This window comes from Anastrepha ludens, chromosome 2, assembly GCF_028408465.1.
Source record: "Anastrepha ludens isolate Willacy chromosome 2, idAnaLude1.1, whole genome shotgun sequence".
Classification (NCBI taxonomy): domain Eukaryota; kingdom Metazoa; phylum Arthropoda; class Insecta; order Diptera; family Tephritidae; genus Anastrepha; species Anastrepha ludens.
In genome coordinates, this window is record NC_071498.1 from 20,199,754 (window position 1) to 20,225,895 (window position 26,142).

At 34.4% G+C, this 26,142-nt stretch overlaps 1 protein-coding gene across 1 annotated transcript; it reads right to left on the bottom strand.

Moving 5' to 3' along the window:
• Positions 1 to 217: 217 nt before the first annotated feature.
• Positions 218 to 25,254, bottom strand: LOC128864428 (F-box/WD repeat-containing protein 11). Its single transcript, XM_054104085.1, has 8 exons — positions 24,425 to 25,254; positions 18,552 to 18,774; positions 3,824 to 4,095; positions 3,584 to 3,763; positions 2,800 to 3,254; positions 2,539 to 2,728; positions 1,173 to 1,308; positions 218 to 1,092 (listed from the first exon to the last, which is right to left on the bottom strand). Exons 1-8 carry the CDS (start codon positions 24,479 to 24,481, stop codon positions 1,067 to 1,069), a joined length of 1,539 nt encoding a protein of 512 aa, XP_053960060.1. The 5' UTR covers positions 24,482 to 25,254; the 3' UTR covers positions 218 to 1,066.
• Positions 25,255 to 26,142: the final 888 nt, after the last annotated feature.

The window sequence follows — 26,142 nt, forward strand, 5'->3', positions numbered from 1 at the left end:
GTTGAAAGTTCTCAGTTTTTGTTTAAATTTATATTCGTTTTTATTTTATTACTTTTTTCACATTTTGCCAGCGCTAAGGTAAATTGTATGCAGTTCCATATATGCTATATGAGTTCAATTTTACTTATTCTATTGGTTGTATGTTACTTTTTCCCATTCTTTGAACTGTCTCAGCGTTGGTCGTTCCAGTGCATGCGTAAATTTGAAATAATATATGTATAGTTCATACATTCAATTTATTTATTTCCAACTTTTTCATTTTGTCTGCAAATCTTTCGATATAATTTTATTTCTTTTTTTTTTTGCATTTTGTTCAACATTTCTAAGCTAGTTACAAATTAAAATTGTTTTACTTGTGAATGCTTCAGCTTTTTTTTTTGTTGATGATATCGATGATAATGATGATGATGATGCTCGTATCTCCTTTTCCCTTCGTCGCTTAGATTTCTGCACGTTGCTTATAGAGCATCTTCGATTTCGTTCATGCAATTTTACAATACCTAAGTTCCAATTAATATATATTGTTTTTATAATTTTTTAACATTTACCATTAAGCGATCATCATTTTTTATACCAGTTTAATTTTTCTCCCCAATAATACTAAGCATTTTAATAATAGTTATGTGTCAGTTGGTGCATACCTAAACACACATCCATACATTGTATCTATTCGCATTACATTTACAATTTTAGGATCAACGACTTGATTTACACAATATATCCCTTACTTCTTCTTTCTCTCTGCTTCAGTTAATGTATTTTTTTACGTATGAATTATTTTTCTTATCTTTTCGGAGATCAGCTGCCGCGGCAAGCAAACGATGATACTCTCATGTTTATGTTTGTATTTTATTCAGATTCTCTTTTTCTTTACAGTTTTCATCTTCCTGCTTTTCGGTTATATTTAAACCAATTAACATTTTTTGCTACGTTTTTATATTATATTATCATGTTGATGTTGATGTTAAGTGGCTTTTATAATCACTTGAGCGTGAATTTGTCATACATCAGTTGTATTGTTGTTGTAGTTGTTATTATTGTTGAAATTCTGAACAAATGCGAAACGTTAATGTTCCATGAGCGTTAGGGTAGCTAAAATGTAAAGGTAATATTTTTGGTTAATACTGAACATTCTTAGCATTAAAAGCAGTTATATGAGAAGGAGCTCTTACGTGATGGTGGGCGGCCAGATGCATTTTCATTGGGTTGGAAATTCAAGAAATCCCATATGAGAATGGTGTCATCATGCGAGCTGCTGACAATTTGGAATTCATCGAATTGTAAGCGGAAAACGCGTCCTGTGTGCTCCTGAAAAGTGAAAATGAATTTGTTAAATTGCTTCTCAACAAAGAATTTATTATCTTAATTGTTACAATTTTTCAACACATAAAAAAAAGTATTTAAAAAGTGGGGAGGAACTTTTCTACCTAATAAATACTCAGGCATGTTTCCGGTGACATTGTAAAAAATGAGTAAACGCATAAAAAATATATATAAAGGGTGATCAGATTGGAGGTACTTTTTCCAATAGGTTTGTTTTTTTGACAGATCACGCATCTAACTACTGTCAAACTAAATAGAGAACTTTTTTCAGTATTCATTGACATTTAATCATGGAGAGACTTATGCCTCAACAACGTTTACAAATCTTTCAATTGTATTACGAAAATCGACGCTCTGTGAAAAGTGTTCATGGCGCCCTCATGAAAACTTATCGATGTACATAACCGCTCAGCGATGGGGCCCGTTTTTGACTTAATGGCTACGTCAATCAAAAAAATTGCCATATTTGAACTTAAGAGCAAACCGAAGCCATTCAAGAACAGTCATTACTACATCCACAGAAAACAGTCGTTTGGTGCGGCCAATGGGCTGAAGGAATCAAAAACGAGGCTGCCGCCAATCTAACAGTGAATAGCGAGCACTATCGCGCCATTATAAACGACTTTTTGATGCCGGGTCCCGGAAATTGAAGCCCTTTTCTCCACAACATTTGGTTCCAACAAGAAGTGTGATATCACACCTTTGTGGGCGTATGTAATGTCTAAATGCTTTGTGGATAAACCAGCTTCGATTGAGGTATTGGAAATTGGAAGCCAAGCCGATCGAAGTCCTCCAGCGAGTCATTCAAAATTGTTTTACGGTTGGCCGAATTACGGCGCAGTTAAGGCCAACATTTGAAAGGGACTATCTTTAAAAAATAAATATCTTGAATGGTTATTGCCCAATCAATTTTAATTTTTGTTGTTTTATTTCAATTTAAAATCCGATACCTCCAAATTTATCAACCTTTAATACTACACTTTAACTCTATAAACTGCGTAGTCAAATTTTTTCTAAAAAATCTGAATAAAAAAGTTGAAACTTTAGTGAAAATTTGTTAAATTTTCTTAATTATTGTATAAAGCTTGAAATTAGAACAATAATATTTGAAAATAAATAAATAAAAGACAAATAGCTGTACCTAGTCAAAATATTGCGGGCTTAATTAGTTGAGCACAAAGCTATGTATAGGTGCAAACGGTAATATGTACTTACCACCAAGGTATTCAAGCAAAGGGTATTTGCCTGTGCGCGCGGATCTAGCGCCGCAACCAAATCCCAAACTTTAATTTTGCCATCATAGGCGCCGCTAACAATGCGCTTCGAATCGAAGCGTATGCAACGCACCAGTTCATCATGACCCTCCAGCACACGCAAACAAGCACCACACTCAATGTCCCAAAGTCTGCAAAAAAAAAACACAAAATACCACAAATTAGAAAAACCAAATATCAGCCTTACAGCGCGAAGACTTACCTTATTGAGTTATCTGAGCTACCACTGACCACCAAACGATCACGATACTGCAAGCACGCAATACCACGCTTATGTCCATTCAATGTGCGCACAAATTCACAGCTCGATGTTGACCATACTTTGATAGTGCGATCACCGCTGGCCGATACAATGTACTTCTCATCGAAGTCCACAACATTAACAGCGGCACGATGACCGACCAGTACACGTCGCAATGTGATCTCACTAGGAGAGGTCATATCCCAAACAGCAATCGATCGATCCTTCGAGCAGGTTACCATCATGCCATTATTGAAGCGTAAATGAAGCACAGCTTCACAATGATGAATCAGTGTATTAACCATTTCACCGGTGTTCACATCCCAAACGCGCACCGTCGAATCTGATGAGCCGCTAATGATGACTTTATCGTCATACTGAAGACACAAAACTGAACCTGTGTGACCAGTCAAAGTCTGTGAAGAAAGTAAAGTTTCCTTTAAAGATAATTTCGTTTAACCCTACAGTGTTCGCACTATGAGCATTGCGCCGTCCACGAGAATTTGTTTAAAATTGCATATTATTTACAGAAGTTTTTTCCAAAATATAATTTTTAACTAAAACTGCAACGGTTGCATAAATGATACTTTTTCTCATAGTGTATCATTAAAATAATAATTTAAACTTTAGATAACTCTTTATCCTAAGAAAAATCGGACGGCAAAATGCTCCCCATGCAATCACTCACTTTTCACAAAAAGGCGCGTCTAAATATTATATATACACTTGTGAATATTTTATTTACCTTAACACACTGCAAGTCCGTACGATCCCAAATTTTAATGGTATTATCACGCAGACCAGAAACAATTTTCTGATCGTCATATTGCAGACAATAGACGCCTTTCGAATTCTCGGAACGGCAATTAATGCGACGTAGCATATGGCGACCACTACGCCAATTGCTCTCTATGCTCTCAATATCCTAAAAATCAAAAGTAGAAAATTAAAAAAAAGTTGTAGAAAATAAGAAACAGCTACCCACCTTCATTATAGTGGGATAAAGTTCCCGATAGAACGAGTGTGGTCTATGTGTAGTGCCGGGTCGTGGTTTGAAGAGATATTGCAACCAACCGCGACGTTCGGCTAAGCCACGCCACAAGGAATCGGTGCGCACTTTACGTTCGATTAGCTTCTTCCAAAGCATACCTTCGGAGATAACACGCAACCATTCTTTACATACTAATTCAGCGGACTTGAGCGAATCTGCATCCAAATAGGTGAGTATGTTTTCGGCAATGTGATCGAGGCCCTTTTCTGAAAGTGGCAAAAGAGAGGTATATGTTTTTTTAATTAAGTTATGGGTAAAAAGTTAAATAAAATTATTTAGAAATCGTAAAGGCTAAGATACGATAAGACACCTTAATCAAATGAGGGCAGGTCGAAGCGAATGATGTTAAGATGAAGGAAGCCTATTCCACGACAGTCGGTTCTACGTCACCGAAACGACCCGGATTTATATCCGACCAAGGACTATCACTCCAGCAGCATTCCCCGTATGTAAGTATGGAGAATGTTTATGCTGCTACAACAGCAACAACAACAAGATGAAGGAAGACAATTCAAGCGAAAACCAATCAATTTAGGACGAGAGGAATTAATTGAAATCCAGTAAAATGAAGTGAGGTTAGGTTCAACTGGTTGACTTGCAGTCACTCACCGATTAAGCGAGGTTCGATCAAGAGTAAATTGAATTTAAGTTATCGCAAATGAGGCTAGACATGAGAGTAGGACATCCCTGTATGTCCATGTGAAATCGCTATTTTGCATTAGTTTCGAATTTCATTCCAATATAAAGTCAATAAATATCAAAAAGCCAAACAAGTCATACCAAATCCATAATGTAAAATTAAAAATAAATAAACTTTTGCTATTTTTTTACCAAACCTAATATATTATGAAACTCATTTTTAAAATTAATTTTTCAATTAATTCGATATTTTAAAATTTCATTTCCTCGTATTAAATAGGGATTAAAAATGGAAATGTTTTCAATCAAATATGAATTATTACGATTTTTTTTACTCCACTAACACTATCCCATTAGATGAAAATAGATAAATATCTCATTTCTGCTGCTATTCTCCAGAGAGATGTTTATCAAGAGTCTCAAAAAGCACAAGCGAAAGAGCTTAAGCTTCTCTTAGAATCAAAAGAAAAGAAGTTCAGCGAACGTATTAATGCATTGCAAAAAGTGCAAAAAACTTGCGAAGTTAGCATAATAGTAATGAGCAAGACAAAGATGATAGCTAATGGCGTGAAAAAGCAGAGCCAAGGCGAATTCATACTCAGAATGTGAACAAACAAGCACGGCAACAACAAAGAAACAGTGCTTTTTGACATGTAAACCACCAATTCGAAAAAAAAAACAAATCAGCTGCTATACCGAAGACGAAGCAGAGCGAAGAAAATAAAGAAATCAATCTCAGTGGAAATACATACAGTGTTGCCACGAGCGAAAAAGACAAATTACCAAACTTTGGAGAAAAAATAACAAAATTTCTCTGACAATAAATTAACAAGTATGTATATATATAAATTAAACATATTCTACATATACAGGGTGGCGCAAAATTTATCATCCAATGTAGTGTTTGAAAAACGTTTGTACTAAATAAAAAAAATATATTTTGAGTGATGAAAATCTTTATTTTGACCTTTACGTTCTCCATTGCTTGGAGGTTTACATACAGCAGCAGTCTAGTTTACAAGTGTCAAATATAATTGGCGTACGACGACGCCATTTGCAAAGATTATAAATCTTTTGATAGGGTGATTAATTTTGCGCCATATGCTAATCATCAAATGATATTAAGTTGAAACAAAATGACCCGGAACGACCCGAATTTATATCCGGCCAAGGACTGTCACTTCAGCAGCATTCCTCGTATATGCACGGGGAATGTTTATGCTGCTACAGCAACAACAACAACAACAAGCCGAACCACAATATTTGCCATTTGCTTATCTGAACACCTGAGTTTGAAATTTTCTTTTTATCCCTCTATGTTAAATAACTATTCAAAATTTCTACAAATTTAACAGTGTTTCATGATCCTCACAATACAGGCAGTCTCGAAAACGGTTCTAAAGAAAGGAGAAAGTAGGAGACAGTAAAGAAAGTAGTGGGAACGACAATCGGTTCTATGTAACCAAGGGCTGTCACCTCAGCAGCATTCCCCATATATGTATGGGGAATGTTTATGCTGGTACAACGACAACAACAGTAAAGAAAGGAGAAAGGCTGTAAAGGAAGGGAAAATGGTTTTTCATTTCCTTTTCTTTTGAGCAAATAAACCAAGCGAACTCAGTTTTCTTAACTGGAAATTAGTCCGCAACCCACAAATCAGGCGATTATCATATTTCATAATATATGTACAATATATTTTGAACGAAATGACTAATGATTAAATATTTAATTTTTAACTTATAACTTATAACATCAAAAATAAAATATAAACAAAACCAAAAACAAAGATGAAACTAATTTAAATTTATTTTATCTTTTCATTACAGAAATCCACTCGGTAAAGTTGCCATTGCCTGCCGAAGAAATCAACTATCAATCATTTGTTAATTAAAATTCTCAGTGGGTATCCCACCCACTTGGCAATGACCGAGTCACTTTGTCAGTGATAAAATTATGAATAGAGAAACAACAAACAGCTTATGCATAGTTTCTTATCACAACATTGAAGATAAAAACTCGTTGTAATATTGTCAATGCCTTAGCGTTTGAATATTTCCAATACAACAAATAGTTATCAAATGCAATCAACACCCTTATTCAAGCGAATAGTAAGAATTTCACTAACATATGAGTAAAAGAATAAATGAAAACCGATAAAGTCTGCTAAAAGTAGCATTGCATTACTTAAAGTTTTCACAATTTAATTTCATTGCTAACTAGAAGTTACAGTATTCATTCTACATAACCGTTATATTCACTATGTAGTACACTAAAACGTGCTTATGCACTATTAACTGTTAAGGTAAACACTCAAGTGTATATGTGACGCCATACATGCCTACATCAATATGTATACAGTTTGTCAAGAATATCTTTGCATAGTGAAGAAAAATTTTAAATTTTAGCTTTGATCAAGAATTCCAACAATAAATAAAAAAGCAAACAAAAAAAATTTCTACACACATTCCATTATTGTACTTGTCTGCGACTATTAGGCGTCAACAGTTATTAAATAAACACACACATTACAAAAACAACAACAAAAAAGATGTTTACTCTATTTAAAAAGAGTCAAAAAAATCTTTGCATAACTAATGAAAATAACAAAAAAGCTGTCTTTTGGGGTTAATATTTTGTATGTCCTCCTTGGGCATCAATTACTGCTTGAAGGCAACTTCGCATTGATTTAACTAGTTTCGGAATATCATATTCCAATGGTATTTTTTCCCACTCTTCTCTGATGAATCTTATTAATTCAGTATTATTAGTTGGCGATCTTTTTCCTACTTTTCTTTTTAAATGAACCCACAAATTTTCGATTGGGTTTATGTCGGGACTTTGGGCGAGAGTATCAACAACTTTGGTGCAGTTGTAGAGTAACCAGGACCCTAAGATTTATGTTTGGGATCATTATCTTGATAGTGTTTGTATTCAAATTTGTTCGAATTTTCCGGGTCAACAAAGCCGAATTTTCTAATACTGGAAGTCAATCCGTTTTTTAAAATATCAAGATATACTTCCTTGGTCATTATTTCGTCCAAAATTTTGATTTCACCCACTCCCATTGTTGATATACAGCCCCAAAACATTACTGACAGTTTCCCAAACTTTACGGTAGGGATAATATTAGAGCATAATTTTCGTCTCACCTGAGAAAATAACGTCATCCCAGTACTCTGTGGGAAATGATATGGGCTCGGTAGCAAAACGCAATCTTTTATCAACGTTTTGCCCTGATAACAGGGGTTTTTTCCTAGCCACTTTTGAAGAATATTTGTGTTTTTGCAACATTTTTCGAACAGTTTCATGAGAAACTCTTAACCCGTAGTCTTTTTCCACTTGTAAAGCTAATCCTCTTGTACTGCTTTGCGGGCTATTATAAATAGTTTTAATAATTTTACGTTCAATTCGCTGCGTCACTTTTTTTGGTCTGCCTGTAGACCCTTTCAACTCGAGTCTTTCTTCATTTTCAGCACGGTTTATTATATTATATACAGTTCTAATTTTGAGGGAGAACATATCGGCGATTTCTCTGGCTGATTTGCCTTTGTAGTGATTGAAATACACTAATTGAATAATATTTTTTGAAACTCGTTTTCCTGGCATTTTTTTTATTCAAATCTGAGATCACTTGTAGCACTGAGGACAATCACTTTATAACTAAATAATTTCTTACCAAACGAATGAAACTCGCGGAAAATAACTGCATTTTTTGTTGTTTTCATCAGTTATGCAAAGATTTTTTTGACACTTTTTAAATAGAGTAAACATCTTTTTTGTTGTTGTTTTTGTAATGTGTGTGTTTATTTAATAACTGTTGGCGCCTAATAGTCGAAGACAAGTACAATAATGGAATGTGTGTATCAATTTTTTTTGTTTGCTTTTTTATTTATTGTTGGAATTCTCGATCAAAGCTAAAATTTTAAATTTTTCTTCACTATGCAAAGATATTCTTGACAAACGTATATACAAATACACATATACATATATTTCTTAATGGATGTAAACTTGTGTGTGCAGATTGGTTCGCCAGAGTGTGGTTCAACATTTCACCAAATTCACATACATACATACACGCATTTAGATAGACATCCAGACAGTAAGTCAAAAGCAGTGAGCAGGCAAGTCACCAAGAAACTGAAAGATAAACAGACGCACCGTGCCGTCAGTCACATCACGTTTAACCCAATTCCATTCTCACACTACATTTTGCGCTATTTACTTTGTTAAGCGTAAAGTTTAGAACCAAAAAAATATATCATAGCAGTAGGATAGGAATAAGAGTATAACAAATGAATGAGAGGGGCAAGTAAATGATGAAAAAGTAGGATAGATGTCGAGTTCATATTTGTATTTATGTAGGGTCAAGTAAGATGATGTGCCCGTTATTAGCTTCTAGTCCACATATCAACAATTAACGGAACAGCATACCCCATACTACTACTGACTGTTGTCAGTAGCTCGTAACAGTAACGGCACTTTTGCATATAATATTCAACAGCACATTCAGTGCTCGAGTATGTGTCAAACTGATCCCAAACAACCGCTCTCTCTCCAGCAATCTAACCAATGGAGCCTTCTCCAACGAACTCCACCAAACACCAACTATGTTTCAACATTCTGCGACAGCACAAGCCATTATAACCCCTTAGAACACCACCACATATAACTATGAAAACATATAATGGGTTGTCCAATAACAGGTGGTATTGGCGAATGGATTGCGCTATCGAGAGATGATTAACGATTTTTTATGGCCGGAATTGGATGATATTGATCTGGACAACGCTTATTTTCAACAAGACGGCGCTACATGCCACACAAGCAACGAAACCATTGATATTTTAGGGGAAAAGTTTCCGGACCGTGCTATCTCTCGAAGAGGTGATCACAATTGGCCACCAAGATCTTGTGATTTAACACCTTGTGACTTTTTTCTTTGAGGCCATGTGAAAGAGAAGGTCTACACGCCAACAGACCAGGGTCGATTCAAGAGCTCAAAGATGGAATTCGTAAGGCTATCGAGGACATAGGACAGCCCCTTTGCAATTCGGTTATGGAAAATTTCATGAAAAGGATATTGTCCTGTAAGCGTGATCGTGGTGATCATTTGCCTGATGGTATTTTCCACTATTAACGGCACCCACCACCTTCCTCTTTATAATGAAATAAACATCCGATCATTTATATTAAAAAATAGCATTTTTCTTTGAATATCAAAATGACACCTCTGATTGGAAAACCCTTTAGTAAGTTTATTGTATCCTTAATGCATGGGTCCTTAATTATATTTCTCCTCATTTTACATTTAGATTTGAGTTTAGCTTGAGGTTAGGAAGAAATTAGGTGCATGCCTTGAATTTCTACAGTTTCTACAAAGGAGAATATTTGCGGTATTTTCAACAAAATGATTAGTTGGTGTATGAAAAGCTAGATTTACACACAAAAAGGAAGAGTAGACTAAATATTTACTTGGCACAATTACGTTCTGGATACTGTAATAGGTTAAACTCCTACTTATCCAGAATTGACCCCGACATACTAAACATAAGTATGTCCAGCATGTAAAGGCACCCCGCACGACACTAACCACCTTTCATCTAACACCCCTCTCCCTCTGGACCCAACCTGTCGAAACAGCATGTTTCCTGGGCCTACCGTTGGATGAGCTAGACGACTTATGATTTACACCACACTGACAGGGTTAAGTATACTGCTACAAAAACAACAACTAAATATTTATTCAAACTACATATTTTTGAGAGATTTGCAATTAATTTGGAGTATGATATGTTTTTACAAATCAAGTAATAGTTAAAATTTCCTGCACAACATTCGTATAAGTGTTAGTTTGGAAAGCCGCAAGCAATTAATTAAAATAGATTGTTTTTAACTATGTAAGTGCAGAATAGGCCGAAATATTTAAATTATTATTAAAAAAAAATGTGTAATATAATAAATCAAGAAAAATTTTATGACTCGGAAGAGAATAATGAGAAAAATATTATTTATAAATTTGGATATAACGGTTTTAATTTTGTATTTAGCAACACGTACTAAACGAAGGAAGAAGCAGAAATATTTTTCGAAAACTTTTTAATTATTATTTGCTTTTACGTTTTTAATTTATTAATTAGTATGCAAATATAAGCAACAGCAGAATTTCAAGCAAAATTTGTTTAAAAAAATAATCAATTTTATATTGATTATAAATTGTTGCAACGGGAGGACGCAATAATCATTTTCAGTTGAAAGCGAAGTGAAATTAAAATTACATCATCCTCAAAAAGTGAAAATCGCAATACACAGACACACATACATATACGAACATCTGAGCAACTCAACTATGCATACTTATAAATTAATAGTGTAAATTAGAGGTCTGAAAATATTGATTGTGGGCATCGGCGATAGTGAACGAGTTTTTAGCATTTTATCGATAAATACTCGATAGTTCCCCACAATGCAGAGCAGGGGCGAACGCAGGTAAGGAGTTTTTGTAAGCGTTGTTCTTCAGTCTTCATGGCTAAACCTCAATACTCATACGTGACAGTTATCAAAGGATGTAACCTACCTATACGGCCGACATAAAAAATTTGCACTAGATTCGAAATAAGAAATCTTAAAGTGACACCCAATATCCTATAAGTACTGTGAGATACACACCACCGTTTCATTTATCATAAGCATTTAATTGTTCAACGTTTAGTCTCAAATTTAAGCAAATATGTTTTACTTCCTCCATTCATTTTATATTTCAAGGTAATTATTATAAATTTTTCACTCGAACAATTCATGATTTCCAAGTATACAAATGTTTACTCATTATTGCACATACAGCTCGGGATTTTTTTGCTTCAACAAAAAAAATTAAGATCAATGACTAAATGCCCCCTAAATATTGTTGAACACAAATGAAAGCAACAACAATTCATGTGCGAATCATTTAGTACACGAGCACAGAGATAAACCTGCTGAAACCTGTTATTGCAAGCGATACTTCATAAAACAAAATAAAATGTAAGCAAACAAAGAGGGTTGGACAAAAACGAGAAGAAGGTGAAATTGTAAGAAACTGTATGTATGTACTTGAAGATTTCTTCACATTTGCTTTTGAGCCATAACCAACGATTCAATATATGTATGTACATACTTTACATAAATCCGTGGGCACAAAATGTAATATTTGCCGTTGCAGAATTATTACCTTTAATTGAATAGAATCTAAGAGAGAAGATGCTTCTGCCGAAACTGCGGCAACTTTAAATACGCCGTACGATCTGCTGTTAGGCAAAACCAACAAATAGCAATTCCTAATAACTGCGGTAGAGCAGTGCCAAGGTGAGTGGCTTACGCGCACGCATGCACGCAACTGTCTGGTCAAATGGCAGGCATACCATTTGTACGTAAAGCAAGAACTCGTACGAACACGCATTTTCTCGATTCGCATAGTTCTGTAGCCTTTTCTAATTCTAAAGGAGCTTCGTGAGATTATTGCTATAAATAGACTACAATGAGCTACAACAGATAGCTGAAGAAAGTGTCAAATTAGGTTAGGATAATTTAACAGTCGATTCCAATTTTCTCCCTCCGCGGGGAAATCACCCCACATGTCCCTTGTCTGGCCAGCTCATCCGCCTCACAGTTTCCCGCAATGTCTCTGTGACCGGGAACCCAGATGAGGCTGATGTCAAAGAATTCGGACGCAGTCGAAAGTGAGGTCAAGCATTCCTTGACCAATTCCGAATGCACCGTCATAGACCCGAGGGCCCTTATTGCCGCTTGGCTATCGGAGTAAATATTTACCTTCTTGACTGTTAGAACACATTTGAGTAGCCAATCAGCTGCCTCCTTGATTGCGGCTACCTCTGCCTGGAACACACTGCAGTGGTCCGGTAACCTGAATTTTAGTCTGATGGGGAGCCCTTCGCAAAAGACTCCTCCGCCAACCTTTCCTTCCAACTTCGATCCATCCGTGAACAAGTTCACCAGGCCCTGCCCCCAAGTGTAGCCCCCCGTCCACTCTTCCCTTGACGGGATGTTAGTGGAGAATGTTGCGGTTGGACTAATCGAGGGTATACACTGGTCTGTTGACAGAGGGATGAACTCAAAGTTTCTAAGGATGCTTGAGTGCCCATAAGGGAGGTTGAGCTTATAGCTCCAGCCCCTCAGTCTGATTGCGGTACGTGTAGCGGCAGTTCTGCCTGCGATATCTACGGGTACCACATTTAACATTGCGTTGAGCGCCAGAGTAGGAGTCGTTCGAAGCGCCCCACTGATTCCAATGAGTGCCGACCTCTGAACTCTTTCCAGCTTCTTCACCAATGTCGTCTTCTCTAGTGAGTTCCACCAGACTATGACTCCATATAACAAGATAGGCTTTACAATAGTATTATACATCCAGAAAACAACTCGAGGCGAGAGGCCCCATCTTTTGCCATTTGCGCCCTTGCACCCATACAAGGCGATTTTTGCCTTCCTCACCCTTTCCTCAATATTGGGCTTCCATGTAAGCTTGCTGTCAAGGATAACACCTAGGTACTTCACCTTGTCAGAAAGCATCAGAGGAGCGCCCCCTAGTGAGGGAAGTTGAGCTCTGGGTATTTTATATTTCCTCGTAAATAGGACGAGCTCCGTCTTAAGAGGATTCACCGACAGGCCACAATCCGTTGCCCATCTAACAACTGTATTCAGATATCCCTGCATCAAGTTGTACAGAGTATCCAAAAATTTTCCTCTAACAATTAGTGCCACGTCATCCGCGTAGGCAATTACCCTGCAGCCCCCCTTCACCAGCTCCGTGGTTATGATGAATTTTTTTTATACGTACGCCGTGCAACTCGAACTAACAAACCTAAAATGTATTGTTGCCATACACAAAAAGCACACGGATCACATGATCACATCATAAACCAAAAAATAGCTAAATGTGGTGAATTAGCATGCCTACGATTCTGAATCTCCAATAATAGGCCTCACCTCTGCTCGGCTCACTTGACGAAATATTCGCAGGTGAAAGCAACAACAAAGTTATTGAGCAAGATTCGCTGCTAGCAAGCTAATAAAACTGGTATAACACATTATTTAGCAAACATCTGCCAGTTGGTTCATCTATTCGCCACTTCCTAACGCTTGACAAAAAGAAGAGGCCTGTGGCCTTCTGTCCAAAATATGACACTTTTTTTTTGCATATTCGTTTACCCCGTCTATATTTCGTTTTCCTTTTCTAATGCTTATTATGACTTGATATATACGTACCTGAACTAGCGTCGCCAATTGAAAAGAAAAACAATGCTTAAACTAAGTTTAATAGAATGCAAGTCTGTAACAAACTTAGTAGAACCACTCCATACCAAACAGAACAAACCATACCAAACGAGCATTTCGTGTTAGCCGAATAACCACGGTCATATGCGTGCCTTCGTGACAATAGCCTTAATACGACAACAATGCAGACAATAAAAGATCCTCAATAAGGTCTTTTATATATTAATTTTCTTTTTGGCAATATTTCTAATCTTTCTTGTTGCTAGAAACATCCTTTGCTGTCTATGGTAGATGTAAATTAATACCTGCTTTACCTCGACAGTTACGAAAACATGTGAGAAATGTCGTCCATTTGTTATGTGGAGAAAAGGTGCAAAACTAGAAAATAAGGAAATAAATTATAAAAAATCAACGAGAATTTTTAGCAATTAATTTTTTCATATATTCTTTTAATTGCTTAGACAATGCTCAGTAATCACCATACATTTAGGTTCCCATTGCAGTCGGTTCTACGTAACCGGAACGACACGGATTTATATCCGGCCAAGGATTGTCGCTTGGCAGCAGCATTCCCCTCATATGTATGAGGAATGTTTATGCTGCTGCAACAACAACAGCTACAAATTTCAACATTTTTACGAGTTATATTCAAAGTGAAAAATACCGCTCTAGCGAAGTGTTTGCATTCGTACTCGTACAATACGTCCGCTTACAAATCGATCGAAGCGCCGCTACGTACATATGTACATGCATACATTAGTAAGAAGATGTACGTTATTCCGAGCATGTGCTCTATATATGGAAGAAAGTTCTCAACATCGTTTGCAAAAGGAAAATTGTCAAAAATAAAAGCAATTTTTAAGCGTATTCAAACGTTTACTTTATGATACTTAAATCTAATGGGCTGTAAAACTGCGTACCCAGAAATTTTGTACAAATTCTTATTAAAAAGTTGAAAGTTTTGATGGCAATGTTTTTAAATTTGTTAAATTTTTGTGAATTTCGTACAAGGCCTGGAACTTTGATTTATTAGGTTTTTGTGATACAATGAACTATATTTTTAAAAACATTCGAAAAAAAATTGCACATAAAAAATATTAAAGGGTATTCTAATCAGAGGTGTTATTTTGATATTCAAAGAAAAATGCTATTTTTTAATATAAATGATCGCATGTTTATTTCATTATAAAGAGGAAGGTATGCCGTTAATAGTGGAAAATAACATCAGACAAATGACCACCACGACCATACTTACAAGCCAGTATTTTTTTCATGAATTTTTCTATAACCGAATTGCAAAGTGGTATTGAATCGAGCCTGGGCTGTTGGCGTAGACCTTCTCTTTCACGTGGTCCCAAAGAAAAAAGTCACAAGGTGTTAAATCACAAGACCTCGGTGGCCAATTGTGATCACCTTTTCGAGAGATAACACGGTCCGGAAACTTTTCCCCGTAAAAGATCAATGATTTCGTTGCTTGTGTGGCACTTGACGGCGTCTTGTTGAAAATAAGCGTTGTCCATATCAATACTATCCAATTCCGGCCATAAAAAATTGTTAATCATCTCTCCTGTTTAACACCTAACACCTGTTATTGGAAAACCCTTTACATACACATATGGTCATTAAAATAGGTACATTGTTTTAATATATCAGTTTCCTTGCACTTTACATCAAATATTTAAAGCTATTTTTGAAATTTCACTTTTTTTACAAATGATATCGTAGTGAATTTAAAAATCCCGCTATACTAAGTTGCGTTGTGCAACCAGATTCGATGATTTTCATAAAGTTTAATTTTGTGTGCCCACTAAAATAGGTACTTTACCGATAACTCTTGAATTTTAACAAATTAACTGAAAAGTATTGAATGTAACGTAAGATTGTCCACTTAATAACTAATAATTGATATACATTTCGTTCAAAGATGGGTCGTGCGCAGCTTGTTGCAAATCTTCGAAAACAAAACAAAAATCGTACAAATTAATCGCTAAGGCACTTGGACGGCTCAAAAAATCCGCAGAACAACGGGTGCAAGAAAGAAAACGGCATGCACTATTGGTAATTTAATTGTGGCTCTTGCCAAGAGAGATCTTTTTTAATTTTCAAAGGCCATTGCAGTTGAAATCAACAAACGTAGTATAAGCGAGAACTGTACGACGTCGAGCATAAAATGAACCTAACAGGCAGAATGCTCGTAAAGTTCCCCCGTTAAAACAAGCAAATTTAAGGAAGAGGAAAAGTTTTGCTCAAGAGCACAAGTTCTGGTGAGAAGAGTTCTCACCGCGTTTCGCAAAAAACAATAGTCAAGCACGGCGACGGCCACTTAATGATTTTGAGAGGAGAATATGCCACTTCGATGGCTTTTTATGCATGATAATGACCCAAAACACTTCTCAATGTTAGTAGGGAATGGTTTTTAGAAAATAATGTTAAAGTTATGGGATCTGTGAATATTAAAGATATAGAGTCAACCGATCTAAACCCCATTGAAAACCTTTGGAGAGATTTAAAGAAGCGATTCGGGCAGAAAACACTGAAAAAAAGGATTAGTGGTAAAAAATCAAAGAAATACGGTATGCCAGTCCCACAGAAAACTGCTGTAGAATTAACAATTCTATGCCAAATCGAATACAAAAAGTCATTGATAATCATGGTGGACACAGTGATTATTGATAAACTTCGATAATTTAGACAGCATTTTTAATAAAATCACTCAATTCTTTTTGTATTGTATCTATTTCTATTCCGCATATATTTTAATGACTACACGTGTATTTCCTTTTTTTTTTGTAATGTCACTAGCTTAAGTTTTAAAAGAACCCCGAATTATTATTTATATCCGTTTTATTAATCTATGAAATAAAAACGTCTTACAATTAAATATCTGTTACCATCAATTTAAAAAAAACCTTGCATTTTCCATATGCACGTGTGCGTACTTATTTTATTGGTCATATAGCAAGTGTTTATTGTAAAAAGGTAAAGTGACTTAATTATATGGCTGCAAGTGTAATAAGTAAAATTAAAACAAATTATACACATATATGGTATTTACATGGGAATAAATATGTGAAGAGATAGAAGCGGCTATCGATAAGCGAACAAAGCCACTATAGATAACTATGGAAAACACTCATTCACATTGTACATTTTTTATTATATACATATGTTTGTATGTATTATATTTTATGTAAAAAAATAGGTACTAGCCAATAGCTGGCACCTGTGGTTGTATACACTTCAATTAAAAAGTAAGAAGCAGTTCTTTACACACATCATTTCTTAGTAAAAAGTAATACTATATGTATATTTGTATGTACACGTCAATGCCAAGAAAAATCAACAATGTTTAGTTTTCAATGAAATATCATAGTCAAAGTCCTTTAAGTAACAATGAATCAGACATTGTATTTTTTATTTTAAAAACTACTCAAATGTATTGTACAGTCCAAAGGAGTAAGGATAATATACATATTTATGAAAAAGGACAGCAGATGCAACTCCACAATGGGAAAGTCACTCATATCATGCGGTTGTTATTGTTGTACCATAAACATTCGCCATACATGTTTGGGGAATGTTTCGGGAGTGACTGGGCCGTTCCGATAACAAAGAACGATGCGGCTGTAGTTGATGTAGAAATGCGGTTGTTGTTGTAGCAGCATAAACATTCCCCATACTTACATACGGTGAATGCTGCTGGAGTGACAGTCCTTGGCCGGATATAAATCCGGGTCGTTTCGGTAACGTAGAACCGACTGTCGAGGAATGCGGTCATTGTGCTTGCTTAATTATAAGTTTTTTCGCACGGGTAATACCACATCTCTTTGAGGGCGTTTTAAGAGAGTCCCTAAATTTTATTAAACATCAAGTAACACCAAACTTGGGATATACAGGTGAAAACGAAGGCGATATGTGATAATGGCGAATGGCGGAAGAGCAACAATCAAGACTTCGAAAAATAGTACGTGCACCCGTCTATAATAACCATAACAATGATAAACAGACTCAAATGGGCAAGTCACATATTATGGGCTAAAACCGATTACCCACCCCAACAAATAATATTTGGAAAGTGCCACAGAGAGGCCAGAAGGGGCCGCACGACACTCAGATGGATTGATGGTCTAGATGAAAACGCGGTTATTTTGGGATTTCGAGCATGGAGAACGCAGGCACGAAACCGAAAAAATTGAAAGCATCTGCTGCAGCAGGCGAAGGCCAGTTCAGGGTTTCCAACAAGGATGATCATGATAATGACGAAGAAAGGCCTGCCAACTATGAGCGAATAGTAGTTAATCGAAATCATTGAACATTACGACATACTATTTTCATCATTTAAGGAAAAACTTTGTACAGAGTTGTTTGTTGGGAAATCATCTAATCTTTGTCAATTTCCCACACTAATCTTACATCAATATTGTCTACTTTTATCAGTGGTGAATAGAGACTTAAGTGTTCTGCATTACCATTTTATTGAAACCTACTTTGGCTTCTCAGTTTTGTTGACGATGTTTAACAATTTCGAAAGTGGTTTTGTGCACGGCTTCGCTTATACAAACTTCAACGTACCTATAGTACATCATATGTTTACATAATCAATAAGAAACTAAAGGCATATTAGCGAAAATTAATTATCCCATAACAAATAAATGAAAAAAATGCAAATAATATGTTTGCCAACGCTTTTAAGCAAAAGACACACTTTTATGCGCATTGGTGTATGTTTATATGTATTAAATCGATATGTACTTACTCGGCAATAATGTGATAAAATCACGCTGCAACATCGGTTTGAGGAACGCATTTATGTGTCCATGTTGGTAGTGGCACATACGCGTTAGCAGTTGCTCCACGAATTCAACCTGATCCGCTTCGTTCCATTGCGAGAAGTAGGTTAAGCAGGTCTCACGTTCATTTTGAAATATTTGCGATGATTCTTTCTTGCGGACGGGATCATACAGCATTGTCGATGTAAACTGTATTGTTGTTATTATAACGTTATGTTGCGGTTAATGCGAATGGGCGCAGCATATCAGCCAAGATTCGCATAACAACAGCAATTTCCAATGTTAGCAATACAAGAAGACACCCAAAATGGCAAAGGCCGCATTAAAATGTGTGATTGAAAATAGAGAAGAGAAAAAGCAACGTTAGAAAAAGTTTAAATAAGTAAAAATCGAAATAACAAAAATACATAATTAAATCTTTGCCTACGACAGCTCCTAAAAAATGAAGGCGCGTACTGCGGTTGATTAATAAACTTATATTGCTGAGAAAAAGTTAACACCTGATAGAAGTAAGAAAAATAATCCCAAATAAAAAAGATTATTGCAAGGGTTTTCCATTATATGTATACACGTTTTCTTAGTAACAACACAAAATTAGCTTTAAAAAACACAATCGATACACTTTAAATTCCAAAATATGTAGGTAAAAGAAAATAAATGTTTCTGTAAATATTGCTGTAATCGCTATGTTTTGAAGTGCATCACTAATTTAGTTAATAGCTATTCTCTATTCTCTTGATAGATGCATATGTACAAAAAATTGTCATTTTAAGGGGTTATACGCAGTTATGACTTTCAAAAAAATCGATTTTTTTTTTATTGCACTTTGTAATGTACATATATTCAAAAGTATACGCACGAAATTTGAAGTAGATCTAAGCAATACTTTCGGAGTTATACCTAAATATGTAGAGATGCCTCGGCACGTTTTAAGGTAGGTATTGAAACTCTAAACGTGTTTTTTTCAATACGGCATTTTTCAAGTCGGTGTACACGATATCTCGAAAACGGCTTGTTTGATCGGTCAACCGTTTTAACTCAATCTTTAAAGATACATTTTCTAGTAATTAATCGTTCCTTTTGTAAATCTAATACTTAATTTCCATTTTATAATCAATTTACGACCAAATTTTAACGTAAAAATCGAAATCATTTCTTTTAAAAGCTGCCATTTTGTGAAAATTCACTATTTTGATTAGCCGAACGATTAATTACTAGATAATCTAATATATTAACAAAATTTGTTTGGTTTTTTGATTTCAGATAATCCAATCCTGAGTTACGATGTACACCGTATTTTCGTCTTTTTTTAAAGGAGGTTCCAGAAATCGCCTGCAGCGCGCTCTATAATCAACATTTTCATAAATAAAAAATTTTGTTACGTTCTTGAAGGATGCTTTTATAACCGCCAAAAATTTTCAAATTAATTAAAATATTCTGAAGTTTCTTCAGGATAAATCCTTGACAACCCGTCTTTTATTTGCTTCATAACTGCGTATAACCCCTTAAGGCGGGGGTAGGGTTTTTAGGGTAGAAAAAATCGATTTTGTTTTATTTGAGAAAATGAATGTACATAATCTCAAGAATGTTGTGTCCAAATTGTAAGTCAATCGGTGCAAAACTCACAAAGTTAGAGCATTATAACCGTTGGCCGCTCCGACTCGGCTACCTGCTATAGAAAACTTTAAATCGATTTTCTGGAAAACGACCATTTTTCAAGTCGGTGGACACTTTTAATTTTTAAATTTTTTTAATAAAAACTCGACAGGGTTACCTCGGACAATTGATTACATAATGAAAACTCTTTGATTTTTTGATTTCAGATGATCCAATGCTGAGAAAAACTGTCCACGGAAAATTGCCTTTTTTTCGAGACGTCTGCGTAGATCTGCTGTCAATGGCTCAATTTTGTATATTTTCTTGTGAAAATTTTTGAAAATATTTTTGAAATATGAGTTTACAGTATACTAATTGGATAAATAAATTTACATGAATCATCTTTCCAAAAAAAATTCATAAATAAGTGCATATTTTTAGTGGAATTAACCCTACCCCCCCCCTTAAGAATTAAAGAGGGAAAAGAAAAAATAAGCGTGAATTTATTTATAGGTAATTAAATAAACAGTGCCTTTACTTTGTAATAAAATAAATTTCAATTAGTAGTATTATTTTAATGCTCTAAACTGTAAAATTTTGTTTACAGATTTTGACATTCTATGGACCACAAGCAAAGGCTCTACTGATACTACTTGTTCCATGTGCCCTGCAAACTACCAAAAATCGGGAAAGCCAGCTTTAAAATCTTAAATGTACCACCGTAAGAAAAAAATACAATTGCTTCTAACTGTTAATACTATATTTATATGTGAAATATATGTCTGTAATATATACATATATAAAACTAAACCTCAATGTATACACCTCAGTCTGTACACACCATACTAAATGGGTAAATTTCCGCTTCAACAAAGTTGAAAATTAAAGAAATAATCTGCCGAATCTGTCTATTTGCCACCTAGGGGAGCGGATAATTAAAATCGTAATTGTCATTGATAAGTGTGGAAGTTCACGAAAATATACACGAAAATTTAATTGACAGAATGAGCAATTGACTTCCGATTAAAACCAGGAAGACATTTTAATAAAAATTTTTATATATTTTAATGACAAGGTTTACTATTTTAGACAAAAAAAAATATAAAAAATATTTCTGCCTTATATTTATATTAGTATAGCCGTATTGAATTATTAATCGTAGTAGTATTATTACTAATTCTACTGTAAAACAGTTTGTAGCGATTCAACTAGACGGGTTTCAAAGTAAATTTTTACTAACAATATTTTATATTTCTATTTAAATGTACAAGTATGTACTGCATATGTATGTATAATGTTCACAAGGGCGATGTTATAAGCGAATACACGCTTTCGAAAAGTTCAAAGCGATCAACATTTTCGCCAGCAATAGAACTCATCACATTAAAAATATAAAAAATGAGCTACATTGCAAACACTTTGCTATACATAGAAACATAGAAAACTAACGCAGTGGTGGATAAACATATAGGGAAGCAAGATGGAAGAAGTAGTTTTTTTAGAATTGCACAAAAAATATGTAATTATACCATATGTTACTATTCACCACTTATATAAAGCATAAAAACATAAATCCATTGATTAATGTTATCAGATCCACTACGTAGTAGAGGAAGATCTAACAAAAATGATAAACAGAAACTGGGAGAACAAATGGAAAATACGCATTCATACAAATGGTATCGCAGGAAGTCTGACCATGAGCTCGACGACCAAGCCAAAATGATGTTTTTTTCATAATTAATCCTTAGATTGAACTTTCAAATAAATAAAAAAAACCCACATGGAAAAAGTAATTCTTTGTTTGGTTAAAGTGCATGAAAATTTCATATGAGTAAGTAGTATTTAAAATAATTGAATATATAGCGTATTTATTATTAATTACACATATATTGAATATAAGGAATTAAAACTATAGCGGGAAAAGAAAACACGGGAAAATACCCATTTGGTCCCCCGCCTCTTTTAAAAAAAAGGGGTATAAGGGGGGGTTGAGGGGGTATTCTACTTTCTAAAAGTGAAAACCTCACTTGGCGGCGGCTTATAGTTTTTAAGTTATTTGAGTTTAAAAATTATAAAATTTACCAAGAATCCTCCTATTTTGGTTACTACAACCAGCCGAAGTGCTGCCAGACATCGTATAAATAAACAATTTTAGAAGATAATAAATGAATAGAAATACAAAATTTTACAAATTATTTCTATATTATATACGTCTATTCATATATATATATATATATATATATATATATAGGTATATTTATGGATATATGTATATATTTATATATATATATATATAGGTATATTTATGGATATATGTATATATTTATATACATATATATATTAATGCTTGATTTTCAGTAAAGTATGTTTGATTGTATGCATTTTGAATATATGATATATATATTTTTAATTCCAAATTTTCACTATATTACAATATGAATATATGATATATATATATACATATATATATTTAAAAAAAAAAAAGAAAAAAGCGCCGGAGGCGAAAATTTGGAATAAAAAATCGCGCGATTTTTAATTCCAAATTTTCACTATATTATGAATATATGATATATATATATACATATATATATTTAAAAAAAAGAAAAAAAAGCGGCGCAGGCGAAAATTTGGAATAAAAAATCGCGCAATTTTTTATTCCAAATTTTCACTTTATTATGAATATATGGTATATATACATATATATATATTTAAAAAAAAAGAAACAAAAAAGCGCCGCAGCCGAAAATTTGGAATAAAAAATCGTCTATGCTGTCCACAGTATTTTTGCGTAAAACTTTCTTCTGCGTAGGGGGCCTTCGGCCGCACTTCAAAAAAATAACCCTCATCAGTCCAACTCCGGCTACGCAATCCACAGTATTTTTGCGTAGTACTCCTTTTCGCGTAGGAATTTTACGTGAAGCTGAACTGTATTTCGAAAATCATATCGATATTGTATTTATATATATTTATGAACTCAATATATACACCTTAGAGGTTGTAAACCCCCATTCCCTCATTATTCTAACAAAAAAGAGTGTGTGGAAATTATGTTCCTATGTTGCTTCGTTTTCAATCGCATTCTATTTTTTTATTATTTTTTGCTTCTGGCAGCACTCCATTCAGCCATGCTTTTCAGTTATTGTAAATTTAACTGGCGCGCCAAGTGTTTGCAAGTTATAAATGCAATTTAAATTGTTAATTTATGGTATATATCAATAAAAAGAGTTAAAAACGTGTGTGCATGTTAATGTAGTTTGAATATTTATTAAAATAAATGTGATAAGTGCACTTATTTATCAAAATTTGGTGAAGGTAAAAGACAAATTTTATCAACAAATAACTTAAAAACTATTATTAACTGAATAGTGTTGGTGCTAGTTTTAGCAAAATAAGCTCGAAATCAACATCTCCTGTGAATTTCATTGGAAAATTCGTAATATTTCTCTCAAAACAAGTGAGGGGATACTGCATGGAGTCGGAGCCGAAAACACCATAAGACATCAATGTATTTTGGAAGTGTGTTCATAGGAAAATATAAAATTGTGTTTATTTCCCTGGTTTAGTCGTAATATGTTGGCCACAGCTGTATGTATTTATGTATGTATATACGTATACGCGCATTTTTATAACACACTAATTTGATGAAAGTGAGGGTTTACCTTATTTTATTTCAAATGAAAAAACAATGGACTTGCAGTACGACACGATCTTAGCAAATACAAGCATAATCATTTTATGAAAAATTTTAATATAATAATAAATAATTAGAATAATAATAATAATAATAAAAAAATATTACCACATATTGGATATCGAAAGCTTCGTACCAAAACCATTACAAAAATATAATAATTTATTCAACTCGAAAATTAAATCAAACATAGCCTTTCAGCCGCACATTAGCGAAAGTGAATTTAAATTGCAATCCGTACGCGTCTGCTACTTCTAGTGACAAAATCAGCGATTTTCAGTCATGAAATGACAAATCACACGGTCGCATTCACATATTGTTCAATTAATTACCCCGTAAAGCAACACAAAAAATAACACAAATTTATACATACATATATGCTTGCATACATACATATATAGTAAAAAAAAATAAATGCATGTGTAGGCATGTATGTATGCATATAAAAATACTGATGGCCTTTAAAGTTTTTTACCCCCTTTACCGAAAAATTAAGCTACAAATAATATAAGATGTTAGCAAAACCGAAGGTCTAATAACCATACTTACTGCTTGCGAATTAGAGTTGGTCTCGTCCATAATCTTGTCAGTCTCCATTTTAATCATTTTTTGCTTTATTAATTTTTTTTCAAAATTCTTTGAATTTAATTTTTTTTTTACTTCACACCAAGCACACACACACGGCCGTATTCCTTCCTTTTTCTATTTTTTTTTTTTTTTAACAAGTAATAACAAGCAACGGGCAACAACGAAGACAGATAATTCAATTCTTCCGATCACAGTGAAAATCCGTTCACAAAAATCCAAATTAAAAGATTTCAAAATTATACTTGCGCACACTTTATACTGTCCATTTGTCACACTCCTGCTTCCAAATACAGCGCACCTTACTGAGGATGTGAGTACTTTTTTCTCGTACTCGCAACGCATAGAGTGCACAGCACAATTTAACGTACCAGCTCAGCTCCTTTGTGTCTAGCAGTTAGCGACAACATACGTTTAATGAGTGCACATGTACGCGAAGCACAAGAGTAGCTAGCTTTCTCGTTTAAACAAACGTACAAAGTTTCTACCTAGGCCGCCATTATCGTGGGATGTTTGTTGCTTGCTCTTTCCCACTTACTCAAGCGCAAGTCATTAAAAAAGCGAAAACCTTTGACGAGAAAATCTCAAATTTTTGATACCGTGTTTATGATGATGATATCGAAGAAAACCTGAGGGAATTTCTTCAAATTCCTTCACTTATGTGAAAACATAAAAATATAATAATTTTCTCACAAATTAAAGTCAACTTCACCAATTTTCCTACAAAACACTAATGAAAAAGTAGTGAACGCACGCAAAACACGACACGACTGAAAAATTGCCGAGAATTGTAATTACAACCAACTTCACATCAAGCATTGTTCACAATAATTGAAGGCGAATCTGAATTCGCTTTACTTTGACCTATTTGGTAGAGTTGCCACACTAACGAACATGTTTTGTTCAAATTTCTCTTGCCTGCGAGTTTGGCCACTTCCTAGCAACTGATGAAATCAAGAATATTAATATTGAGAGATAATGTGAACCAAAAAGTGTCAGTGAAATGGAATATTTCCAGCGCGCACAGATAGTTCTGTAATTTTCTGTAAATATTTATGTAATTGCATACTGTTGATTTTATTCAAGACAAAAAACGATTTGAAGAATCCACTTTTTTTATTACAAACCAACATACAGTTTTCAAGTTTTAAAAAATAATAAATTATTATATTTTATAATAACTAGTCAGAGGACACACGTTTCCATGACAGTTCGTTCTACGCAAGGTGGATTTAATAAGGTGACAGCATTCACCCAGCTGAATTTTTCGCCGTAGGTATGGCTTACGTCAAAATGATATGCTTTGTTTGTATGTATTGGTATGTTTACATTCGTATGTTTACATTTGCTTGCTGATTTTGACATGATGCTTGCACCAAACGCAACAACAAATACATGTAGGGTTTTACTTATATGTGTTTGCTGTCACCTGTAATAAATTCGCCTTGGTTCTACGTTACCGAAACGACCCGGATTTATATCCGGCCAAGGACTGTCACTCCAGCAGCATTCACCGTATGTAGGTAGGGGGAATTTTTATGCTGCTACAACAACAACAACAGGACACACGCTTTTTTTCTGTTATATAATACGAATAATACCTAACAAACATTTTATTAGAATAATGTCTACAAACCTGTTTTCTTTCTCATTTTATTTAGTTTTTCCTATGACGTTTTTCT

What these genes read in the sequence shown, in the direction of transcription:
- LOC128864428 (XM_054104085.1), bottom strand. Translation starts at nt 24,481, where the DNA reads ATGATTAAAATGGAGACTGACAAGATTATGGACGAGACCAACTCTAAT. An exon ending in CCAACTCTAATTCGCAAGCA is followed by an intron (nt 18,775 to 24,424) that starts GTAAGTATGGTT and finishes ACAACAATACAG; the next exon opens with TTTACATCGACAATGCTGTA. An exon ending in TTTATCCCACTATAATGAAG is followed by an intron (nt 3,764 to 3,823) that starts GTGGGTAGCTGT and finishes TTTGATTTTTAG; the next exon opens with GATATTGAGAGCATAGAGAG.